This window comes from Sciurus carolinensis, chromosome 7 (assembly GCF_902686445.1).
Source record: "Sciurus carolinensis chromosome 7, mSciCar1.2, whole genome shotgun sequence".
In the NCBI taxonomy this organism is placed as follows: domain Eukaryota; kingdom Metazoa; phylum Chordata; class Mammalia; order Rodentia; family Sciuridae; genus Sciurus; species Sciurus carolinensis.
In genome coordinates, this window is record NC_062219.1 from 36,742,803 (window position 1) to 36,755,486 (window position 12,684).

At 32.7% G+C, this 12,684-nt stretch overlaps 1 protein-coding gene across 7 annotated transcripts in view; it reads left to right on the forward strand.

Moving 5' to 3' along the window:
- The window catches only part of Ptprk (protein tyrosine phosphatase receptor type K), a 547,068-nt gene that overhangs the window by 521,742 nt on the left and 12,642 nt on the right, over nt 1-12,684 (forward strand). For 4 of the 7 annotated variants that reach the window (XM_047559451.1, XM_047559450.1, XM_047559452.1 and 1 more), the window contains 6 exons: nt 902-978; nt 1,181-1,198; nt 3,881-3,917; nt 5,364-5,461; nt 6,082-6,198; nt 11,255-11,409. In XM_047559451.1, coding sequence (XP_047415407.1) covers nt 902-978; nt 1,181-1,198; nt 3,881-3,917; nt 5,364-5,461; nt 6,082-6,198; nt 11,255-11,409 — 502 coding nt within the window. The remainder of the gene's footprint in view (nt 1-901; nt 979-1,180; nt 1,199-3,880; nt 3,918-5,363; nt 5,462-6,081; nt 6,199-11,254; nt 11,410-12,684) is intronic. The other 3 variants (XM_047559453.1, XM_047559455.1, XM_047559456.1) reach the window with 1 other exon arrangement.

Consider the following 12,684-nt stretch of genomic DNA (forward strand, 5'->3'; position numbering starts at 1 on the left):
ACTGCAGTTGTCATTCTGATTTATTGAATTGCCTCAGACTCTTCACCCTGTGTAGATAACTTGCTTTCTGTGTTCATGTTTAAACATAAATGCAGGGGGCTGTTATTAAACAGCTAAGAATATCAGGAGAGTAAAGATCTTTTCAGTTATAAATTGCTATAACATGCTGACCAAACATATTCAAGGTTGGAGGGTGACACATTACATGTACCTTTATTCCTTTCTTGGAGCCAGCAACTGAACCCCGATTGCCTCGAGATAATCAGCTTTGGGGACTTCCTCCTGATTAAGTCTTCACAATGTATACCTGAGAAAAATAAAATGGCCATTGGAAATCACAGGAGTACTAAAGAAATTAGTATATAGTTTAACTGGCAATTAGCGGCTGACTTACTTAAATCATTCTGTTCTGAATTTAAATTTTAAAGTATTTAAAATACATCAAAATTTAACTCTGACTCTCAAGGAAAGAGATAAGAGCAAGGTTGAAAATTCACGGTCCGGTCCAGTTTTATGGCTCAGTTTGCTGTAAAGTGCAGAGGAAAAGGACTTTAAGGACTTTAATCATGCCTCTAAGAAGCAAAATTTGAAGTTTAGGGAAGTGCAGGTCATCAGATAAGTCTATGGGCCAAATGATGATTCATCAGATATTATCATTGCCTTCAAACTTCCCAACTTCAAGATGCAAGCCATGGACCATTATAATTGTAATAAGTAATAAGCTCATTAAAGTTCTTGCAGGTCTTCAAATTACTGATTTGATAGTAGTAAATTATGTATAGAGGATTGATAAGTGTAGATTATAGTATAAGACTGAATTATTTTAAATTTCTACCAGTAACATTGTCTCACACCATGGGAGAAATTTAATAGCTTTCATTTTATCATTTAAACATTTTAGATGATCACTCCAGAGTAATTTTACAACCTGTTGAGGATGACCCTTCTTCAGATTACATCAATGCCAACTATATAGATGTAAGTATTTCATAGTACATATTTTATAGTATGCTTACTTTATCAGCTTATATCTGTGAACCTTTTTGCTTGTTATTGCCTATAAAGTGATTGCTAGCTTTTAAAATAAAGAACAAACTGTACACTTTTCCTTGTTCTACGTCCTAGTACTTACTGACGTTGTTGTGCTTTCTTTCACACCTGACTTTGGTTTGGGCTGTAGATTTGGCTGTACAGGGATGTAAGTACCACTATATGTAAATAACAGAACACTATTATAAATATTTAATATGAATATTCTTAATTATGGTTATTACTAATGCTTACTACTAGTTATTTCTGCATGCTTCACCTAATTAGCCTCATACAGTATATCTATGTTCATTTTTTTGTAATTCTTTTACATGTGTAAGATCTATTTTATCTCCTTCCCTTTTCTTGTTTAGAAAAACAGGATCATTTTTGGCTTCAACAATTTATTATGTACTCGAGTTTTATTTGTTGATGATTTCTGTTTCTGGCTTTTATTCTTACCCTTCCCCAAACATGTGAGAAGCTGGATAGTATGATGTGTATCAGTTTTTCTGAAATTTTATTTTACATTTGATTTCTGAGGTTAAAAACAAGTAGGGAGGGCTGGGGGTATAACTCAGTGGTAGAGCACTGGCTTAATTGGTGCAAGGCCCTGGGTTCAACCACTAGCATTGCAAAAGAAAAAAAAAAAAAGGAAAAACAAAAAAAATAAATAAACAGGGAGACTATTTTGTGGTGTGTGGTATGGTATTGGCTTATAAAGCAATAAAATTACTCATGCAAAATAATTATTAATTTACAATTGCATAATACATATATCACACATACATATTGGAATCATATTAATGAAAGTTTGTTTTGATCATAAATTCCATTGTTAAATTTTAGTTACATACATATATACAAATGCAAATTATTTAAGGGAAAGTAACTATCAAATAAAATATATTGTTAAGGATGTAATACATTACAGTATATATAGGGAGGACAGACTCTTTGGTCATATTACATGGTTCAAAATCACTCTGGAGATCTTGGGAATGTTACTTCTCCCTCTGTGCTTCAGTCTCTTGTTTACAGTAATGATAATAATAATAACAGTATATATTGATTTCATATTAGAATTGAATGAATTTATGCATATTGGACATTTAGCACAATGCCTAGAACATATTTAGCACTCCTTTAGACTTCAACTTTTTTTAGCAATTAAAATTGATGTGCTGAAATTGACAGATTCAAAGTATGCATAATTATAAGGCAAAATGTGGAAGTAAAATATTACTGCATATTTGCATAATTTTTATACAAAAAATAAAGTGTAAGACCCAAATTTTTCTAATTTTCATAGATGGAAAATAACATTTATAGCACTATGAAGTTTGTGTTTTAGTAATTTTGAGAGTTATAATTAGTGTGTTAAGTATTATATTTGTTAAATTTCTGATCATAATCTTATTTATTCTCATTCAGTATTTAAATTTATTATAATATCATCACAGAAAAGTAATTGTCTACTCTTCAGAATAAAAGGAACCAACATTTCTCTTATAAATTTGTAGTTGCTCTTACTTATTTAGTTTAATCTCTGTTTTGTGCCCAGACATATACAGTGGGGCCTTATTTAGCACTACTTTGTGGTTCACACTGTAGGATTGTATTCTAAACAAGACTTTGTGTCCAATCTTTCCATTAAGAAGACCCTGTTGTGTTTTAGTTAATTACTACACAATTTTATAATTTTCTTCTCCTAGTTTATTATACTTAAGAGATATCGTCTGTTATTAGTAAATATTAGTAAAATGAGATTATTTTTAAAAACAAGATTATTTTAGCACTTACTTATAAAATATGGGAAAAGTTTTTCAATAAAACCTTATGCTATGTTGGCAAATTAAGAAGTAGAAATCTTCACAATTTGTAACAGTATACCGCACACACTATTGCATTTTAGATTGGAAATCTCAGTGCACAGGTACTGAGTTGTCCACATCAAAATGTGGACGAATTTACCACAGAACTTTTACTGAAATTGTTTGGTAAATGCATGACTAATTCAAAACTTAACCCTGTCATATCATCAGCAATTTTTCAGCTCAGCATTTGTTGTAAGTCAAACTATTTGACAGCAACTAATAATTAACTCCTTATGAGAAATAATTTACTGCAACAAAATTAAATGTTTACACAGTTTTTGGCACACTGAAACAAAAGTGCTAAATTTTTTGTTCAGGATAAGATGCATTTTTGAAAATTCCTCTTTCCCTATATATGTGTGTACCTATAATTATGTGTGTGTCTAAATTAACATTATCAGCACACACACAAAATAGTTTTTGCAGATTCCTGAACATGTTATAATACAGGAATACTCTCTAAAATAAAAAATCCAGCAGGACTTTGATTTGATGCACGCATGCATTGTCCAGCTCTAACATTGGAATGTTCTGTTTTTTTTTTTTTTTTTTTTTTTTTTTATGGTTCTAATATGTCCTCGTCCATTTGTAATGCAGTGTGTTGTACTTTTGGATGATAAAGTAAGAATAAATATTTTTAAACACAGTTTTACTGGAAATGAATGACTAAAGATAAACATGAAGGCATAAACATTTTAGTGAAACTAATCAAAATCTATGAGGTTATTCTGTAGCAAACAAAACTAAATTATACAACATATATTTTAATCAAAGTCTTTAAAATATTTAATTTTGTTTTATGTTTACCTTTCAGATAATGTAGGTTTGAGAAGTGAGCTATGTGTTCACTACTCATGTCTGGACTTATTATATAACTTAATCTTAACAGGTGGTTGTCTTCATCTTTTTATGCCTTCATTCATTTATTTCTGATACTGATGCAATATGATAACCAGTTCATTCTCCTATTTTAGGGCTACCAGAGACCAAGCCACTACATTGCAACCCAAGGTAAAACTTTGTATTCATAAATGCTATAGATTGAACAAGCTTGCTTATGCATTCATATAAAAAAAATCAGCTCTTCTGACTAACATGGTTCTTTACTCACTTGTACAATTTTTTTTTTTTTTTTTAATCTGTGCAAACTTAAACATGACTTCCCCCATCCCCTGCCTTTTTTTTTCCCCAGCCCTGGGAATTGAACCCATGGCCTCATACATGCTGGGCAAATGTTCTGTCACTGAGCCACATTGCATTCACAGGCATTTTTATTTTATTTTGAGACAGGGTCTCCCTAAGATGCCCAGGCTGACCTTGAACTTGTGATCCTCCTATCTCCACCAACTAAGTAGCTGGGATTGCAGGTGTGCACCACTGCACCTGGCTGATTTATTTTTTAATTAAAAGTAAAAGAAAATCTGCAGGTAGTTTTAGTGCTTTGGTCCTTGGTATCCAGATATCTCAAAGCACCAGTCAATAGTGCTGGGCAGAGGAATTCCTTATGATGAAAAGAAAGTGAGGAGGTTTCTTCTTGTATAAGGTGCCTGTGTTTTTACAGCAATTTGTCAGCCTGGAATGTAATAATACCCGGACCAATATTGTTATAATGAGATATTATACTGCCTTCTGGCAATTTTTTGGCAAGTCAAGAATGAAACAAAACAGAGATTTAGAGGGAATTTAGTCAAGCTTATTTCTCATAGAAAATAAGAAAATAGTAGAGAAATATTCTTACAGTGGTGCACTGGGGAATAAAAGTAGCCAAGCAAAGAACATCTTTAGTTATCTCTCCAAATTGACTCCTGGCCATCAAAAGAAAAACCTGTGCATCTGTTTTATACAAGAAGCAACTAAAAAAAGCCATTTGCTTTTTTGACAGAAGTCATTTTCTAACTGTTTCACATATTTTTGGAGTAATTGAGTTTAATCAAATGCTCTTTCAAGTTACAAAGTTCAACCATTGTATTGAGCAGTTTAGCTTTATAGGGCTGAGTATAGCCCTGCACATGCTTTTACAGTTTGAAAATGATAAAAGAAAATACTAGGATGTGTCATCATGTGTAAGGATGCTTCTTCATTAACTTATAAATACATGCTATTCATAAATGCTGAACATGTATTGAATTGGTAATAAATGCTATTTGGTTGATGGTGGCATAAGAATTCTATTTTTCACATGTATTTGAAAATACATTGAAGTGACTTAGAGATGTAAATAACCGAGAGTCTAGTGATATCTTCTTCGTAATTGGGAAGTATAAAAGGCAAATTGGAAAAAAAAAAATTGTGCCTTATAGTTTTAATTTAGATAAGAGCTGAATTTAAGTAGGTCCAGTGACATTTTTATTGAACTTTTAATGATCATTTTTAGCTCATTTTATCTGCTTTTATCTTATCTAAACTTCTTACTAAAATTTCTCTGATAACATAATATTAAAATCAATTTCTTTATAGGCCCAGTTCATGAAACTGTGTATGATTTCTGGAGAATGATCTGGCAAGAGCAGTCTGCCTGCATTGTGATGGTTACAAACTTAGTTGAGGTTGGCCGGGTAAGAGAAAAAAGGTGTTTTTTGTCATAAACATGAATATATCTGAGAAGTATCGTATGAGACACTAGAAGACAGTATCAGCTAATAATTTTTAAAAATTCATAGGCAATTCAGTTGAGTGTTCTCCTAAGTGGGCCTTTATAATTACTTAATTTCTCATTAAATAATAAATTAAACTTTGATTTTATACTAAATCACTTATGTTATTAGGCTTATGTATTTTAAGAGAGTATGTAATGTCTTTCTAATTATCATGTAACAGATTTTTTTTATTTGTAGATTTTTTTTTGTTTTTTGTTTTTTGTTTTTGTTTTGGTCCTGGGGATTGAACCCAGGAGTACTTAAATACTGAGCTCTCTCTCTAGTCCTTTTTATTTTTTATTTAGAGAAAGGGTCTCACTAAGTTGTTTAGGGCCTCACTAAGTTGCTGAGGCTGGCTTTGAACTTGTGATCCTCCTGCCTCAGACTCCTGAGTTACTGGGATTACAGCATGTGCCTGGTTATAGATTTGTTTTTAACTGTGTTTTAAGTGTGACCAAAAAGTCATTGTGAAATTAAATCATCTGGGCTCATGTGTATTATGTATTCAGGTACAACTAAGTATTCTTTTTGTCATTTAGGTTAAATGCTATAAATATTGGCCTGATGATACTGAAGTTTATGGTGACTTCAAAGTGACCTGCGTAGAAATGGAACCACTTGCTGAATATGTAGTTCGGACATTCACCCTGGAAAGGGTAAGAATAAAATTCTATTTAAAAGATGCACATTAAAACTATATTTTATCTTAAAAATCTGTCAGGTTTTCTTCTTTTTAAATTTTTTTCTACTGGTGCATTATAATTATGCATGATAGAGGGATTCATTATGCCATATTCATGTAAGCACATAACATAATTTGATCAGGTTTGTTTTGATTATAACATGAAATCCATTCATTCATTCACTGCACAAGTGTTTATTGGAGAACTTACTCTGTGCCAGGCCTAAACCTTGGGACACATGTTAAAATTCCCATTCATTTCAGCTTATCATTTATTGAGGGAATAAAGGTGGTAAATGCTATGGTGAAAAATACAGTTGGGAATTTAGGGACTATTGTTGAGATGGGAGAAGAAACGTTTTGCGATGTTAGAAGGATGATTAGGGAAGGACTTAGGGAGAAAACAACATGAGTAAGGACGCAGCAGAGGAAGTGAGTGTGTGACAGGTTATATGGAGGCGACAGGTTTCTGGCAAAGGTTGGGAGTCATTTCAGTGACTGGAAGACTTACATATTTCTCTCATAAGGAAAAATGATCAGGAAGCCAGAGTATTCTGAGGTGGGTAAGTGAAGGACAAAAACAAGCATGAATTCGGAGAAATTACGGAGCCCGATTTTTATGACAATTCGGATGATGTTAGTCTGTACAAGGGAGTCAGGCAACCATTAGAGGGTTTTGAACCTGAGGACAACATGATCTGGTTTAAAAGGGGAACGACTGGAGCAGAGAATTGGCATTTTAAAATGAAACAGGACATAAAGCAGGCTGTGCTACAGAAAAGCTTAATAAATATGACCACCTAGAAGGATTAACTTATCTGTATTAAAATATTTAAAAAGTAGGGCTGGGAGATAGCTCAACTGGTAGAGTGCTTGCCTTGCAAGCACAAGGCCTTGAGTTTGTTCCCCAGTACCGCAAAAAAAAAAAAAAAAAAAAAAAAATTAAAAAGTACACACACAGAATAAAAAACCTATGATTGTCAGTATCCCTAATTCTTAGCGTTCACACAAACAGAAAGATACTAGAATCTCCAAAGAAAGACAACTAGTAGCATGCCTACTAAAAAGATTTAACCTTATATAGGGTGCCATATTTTATTTTAAAATCAGCAAGAAATTTTTTTAGAATGAGGAATAATGCTCATTGGTTGTCAGTGTTGGTGAAATATTTTCACATGTTGCTGATCAGAGTTCAACGGCTTTAAACCCTCTAGAAATCAGTAAAACAGTGTATTTTCAGAACTTTAAAATCCTGATGTTGTTTGAGAAGCTTACCTTACATAAATCTATTCTTAGGAATTTCTGTATATACAATGACTTCCTTTATAGTCTTGGAAAATTATAGATAATTATATATGTCTAGCAAAAATAGGGAATAGTTAAATTATTATATAAATGGTCTTCGCCAATGATATTTGAAAGTAATTCTACCAATATGAAACAATAGAGGAAATATCAAATGGAAAGTAGCATTGTTAAGAACAGCATAATTGTGATTATCGCAACTATAAAATCTAAAGGGAAATTTTTTTGATGAATCAAATAGAATAAATTAAGCAATGATTACAGGAGATTTCAAAAACAGAACCATTAAGCTTGATTTGATGAATAACTGGATCTCATTATTATACATAGAGAAAATGTAGAATATGTGTTCTCTTAAATTTGTACAAGTCTTGTAAAAAATCAATCATGAATTTAGTCATAAAGGAAACCTGAATACATTTTAAAATTTTAGCGTGTTTCCAAAATCTGATAGAAAGCAACAACAGATCACTTCCCAATCACATTACAAATTAGCTTCTTAGAAATCAACAAATCCTCGAATGAATGATTGCTGAAAACTGAAATTTTATAGATCAGCAGTTTATGTGAAAATTCACCTAATGTTATCCTCTAAGGAAAATTTAGGTTCATGAACTCTTTCAATTTAAAAGTATGTGAAAAAAATCCACCAAATCAGAAAACCAAAAAGAGAAAAAAATCAATAGAATACAACAAAGGAAAATTAAATACTAAAAAGGAACACATGATTAAAAAAATTAAAAATCTAGTTCCTTGAAAATATCAATAAAGTAACTAAATCACTGTCAATTATAATTGAGGCACAAATGAAAATTCCTAATATTCTATAAAATATACTATTATAGAAAATAAGAAAGGCTGAGCATGGTGGTATACACCTGTAAACCCAGTGACCTGGGAGACTGAGGCAGGAAGATGAATCAAGTTCGAGGCCAGCCTGGCAACTTAGTGAGACACTGTCTCAAACAAAAAAATAAATAAAGAAAAGGAGTTGGGGATGGCTCAGTGGAGAGAGCCCCTGGTTTAATGTCCAGTAACACACGCGCACCTATATATGAACATAAGGAAGATACAACTACAGTTATATTTATTATTAGGAAAGTTATGAAGAACATTACATGTGAACTCTGACAGATTTTAGTCTAGAGACACTGATTTCCTAGCAAACAATACTTCTAAAAATTGGCCCAAGAAGAGTGAGAATCCTGAACAGATGGTAGAAGAAAACAGAATAATTGTTAAATATACCATTAAAATTGCACAATGATTTTATAGTTGAATTCTCTTTACCCTTTAGCCTTTGAAAGAATAACCAATACCTGTGTTATTTAAATTTTTAGCCATAGAAAACCAGTAAAATCAGGCTGGGGCTGGGGCTCAGTGGTAGAGTGCTTGCCTAGCTTGTGTGAGGCACTAGGTTCCATCCTCAACACAACCAAAAAAAAAAGAAAAGCCATTAAAATCAACAAATATATTTGAAAATCTAGTATAACTATGATAACAGAACTCAATAAAGATTGTACTCTCAAGCACATATTCTCTCTCTCTCTCTCTTTCTCTCTCTCTCTCTCTCTCTCTCTCTGTCTCTGGAATACACAATATTGCAGATCAATTTAATATGAAAAAATTTCAAAATAAAATTTTGAAAAATTGAATCTAGCAGTGCTTTAAGGAAACACAACAATGTGATTTATCATGACTTTTCCCTAAGAATATATTTCATTATGTCAGTACTGAAAAGGAGCAAAATTATATAATTTTATTAGTAGATGAATGTATTTAATTTTATTTAAAAGACACATAGTAATACTCTAATGAGGAAAATAAGGAGTCTTCTTAAACTTGATAAAAAAAGATTCAACAATAACTAGTAGGGTACATGTTAATAAGTGGAGAACTAAGCACTGTTAGTTTATTACAATAAACTAATGAAGGGACCATTATTACTATTATTATTAGGAACATGATATGGGTAATCATTCTCACTAGTATTCAACATTTTTTGGAAGTTTTAACTATTAACAGTTAGAAAATACACAAGGATTTTATACCAAAAAGCTGGAGATAATTTTTTAAATGAAACTAATAAACATTTGTTTAAATGACTAATTCAGCATTAATATCCATAAATCATAGCTCTTCTTTGTATTAGCATCAACAGAGATCAACATTAAAGTTCTTTCACAATAATAAAAATTTTAAGACATCTTTGAATATGCTTAAGAATATACAACTTGTAATTGAATAAAACACGAAAGTGTATTGGAGGACATAAGATGTGAATGAATGGAGATGTGCAGCTTGTCCCAGAACATGGGAGTACTTGACATTAATATCACTTTACAGATTTAATACAATCACTGGATTTTTATTTTGAACTTATTGATTCTAATTGAAAAAGAGTGCTTTGGGGAGTCATAGGGAAATCATATATTTGATAGTTACTCAGGAAATTTTAAATTAAAAGAACAATAAGGGAGATCCACTGCCAGATTGGAAATTTTACTTAAAAAAGAAAGTCTTGTACAGGTAACAGAAGAAATGAAACAAGGCACATAAAGCCACTCCAGTAAAAGGGTTAATATAGAGGAGGTAAAATAATTGTCTAAAATTAAATCTTAAAATAATTTATGGCCTTCATCTCTAAAATTGACTTGAAAATTAGCAAAGAAGGTAATTTTTTTTTTCATTTGTGTGGTTTTGCGATCACTGTCGTAAGCATTTGTTGAGCCTGCTTTGTGTAGTATATTGTGGTAGGAACTGGAACCAGAAAGAATTATAAGACACAGTCACCTGACTTCCAAGGTTTGGGTAATATCAGTTTATTTCTAATAGACTCCAAAGATAATCTGTCTTTCTCATTTTGATTTATTTATTTCATGTACTATTTTTACCTTTTCTGATTGAACAAGTGAGATTGGCATCTTCCAATTCACAATAGAGTTAGGACTATCAAGATTACAATTTTTTTTTCTTTTGCTATAAATGTGAATTCTTAAAATGAATTTTGCACTATTTCACTTGTGCTCTCCAAGTTTTGCTATTCCATTCTCCATGCATCTTTTAACAAAAATGAAGGAAGAGGTTTAAAAATGTACAGCTATAGGGTCATGTAGATTAAACTCACAGGAGAGACACAATGGATGCCTTGCTTCTTTCATTTTGCATTTTGGTTGCTATCCATAATACTCTTAAGTGCAGAATTATTTCAGGGAGCTAAAAAAACTAGTTTACCCACTTTTATAAACAAGTCTAGAGTGACACTGTGCTGGAAATCCCCCCATGCTATGTATGCTTCAGAACCATTTTGAACATGGATAAGCAAGGCATTAACATCTCTGTGAGGTGAGAAGCTGGACCGTTGCTTCTATACACCACTGGAGATCTCAGTTCAGTCAGTCAATAAGGCAACATTTAGGCTTTCCATTTCCTCCTTTTCCCCTAATAATTTTATGAGTTGGCCTTCCCAGTAAGAAGCAGGCTGTCAAGGGAAATAAAATTTGCCCAGACTTACAGAATTGAGAGAAAAATTTCTATTTTCTGTCTTTGGTGCCAGTTAGCTGACAATAATGGTAAACTACTAAGCCAGCATCCTTGTGTAGAAAAGGCATCATCTTTGGTAAATTTTTAATTGTTATCACTGTCAATCAGTTCGAGCACCTATAATGGTGTTTAATGGCTTCATTTTGGTCCTTTTGAAAACACTTCTTTTCATCTGTATACAGAGGGGATACAATGAAATTCGTGAAGTTAAACAGTTCCATTTCACGGGCTGGCCTGACCATGGAGTGCCATACCACGCTACAGGGCTTCTTTCCTTCATCCGGAGAGTTAAGTTATCCAACCCTCCGAGTGCAGGCCCCATTGTTGTGCACTGCAGGTGAGTGGTTGTTCAAATAATCTTGGCTGTATATAGTTACTGGAGGCTGAGGCAGGAGGATCACAAGTTTGAGGCCAGCCTCAGCAACTTAGCTAGGCCCTAGGCAACTTAATAAGATCCTGTCTCAAAACAAAAAATAAAAAGGGTTAGGGATGTGGCTCAGTGGTTAAGCACCCCTAGGTTCAATTCCCAATACCAAAAAAAAAGAAAGTATCAAGGCAAAGCTTTTAAGCACCAAAACCAATGTGTGCTTACAAAGTTCCAGCTTTCGTGCATTGCAGATAATGTAAAATGCAATAAAAGAAAAGTTAACTTTAAGTAGGATATAAAACAGAAACTTGAGAAATACATACATTCATCCTAATGTGTGTAGTGTTATCCACAATTACAAGTGTGGAAACTGACTTTTAGTGGCAACATCTGTGTTTTGGGGTCTTTTTTTTTTTTTTTATCACTTTTGCAAATCCCATATTGTCTGAAATGGTAGGTTAAAATAGAGATTTCTTGCCAATCTAGTAAATTCCCACTAGAATCTCCAGCTTTTAAAACTAAGTGTGAGACATACAGAGTTACTAAATGGCCTAAATTACAAGAATTTGTGCGGCAAAACAGCAATTTAAAAAAAATTTTTTCAACATACCATTCATCAGAGGACCTTGAAAAGTGCATCAGTGAAATTCAGCAAATATATGCCCCCAAAATGAACATTACATCCAGACTTCTTCTGATTAGAAACTCCTCTTTAAAATAAGCATTCTGAGACACTAAAAGCAAATTACATGGCCTCATATTGAGATGTGACCAGAAAAATAAGTAGTGAATCGGAAAATCTTTTCTAACTGCTGCACACCATTCTCAAACACTAGCCCTACAAGCTACATAATAGATTCTACTAAAGCATTTCTTTTCTTTCTGAAAATCCAACCTATTCAGGACTTAAATGGCCTTGTATAAAAAGGGGGGAAAGCAACAGAGAATGAAACAAAAGTAAAGTATTCCATAAGGATCAGATACTATGTGCCCTGGGAAAGAAAGCTTCATTTCAATCCTCCTCAAGAAATCTGATGTACTCCTCAATTACTTTCCTGTCTCAAACCCTGGGAACAGTGATTGAGAAGATGGTAAGGGAAAAAAAGGAGACACACACAATATCTCTTGCTTAAATTTCTAAAAGAACAGTGAGTTTAAAAGAAGTGACCGAGTCTGGATAACAAAGAAATCATGTTATTAGACCATCTAAGCATTTAGAAAATAAAATAAATAGGGTTTCAATTC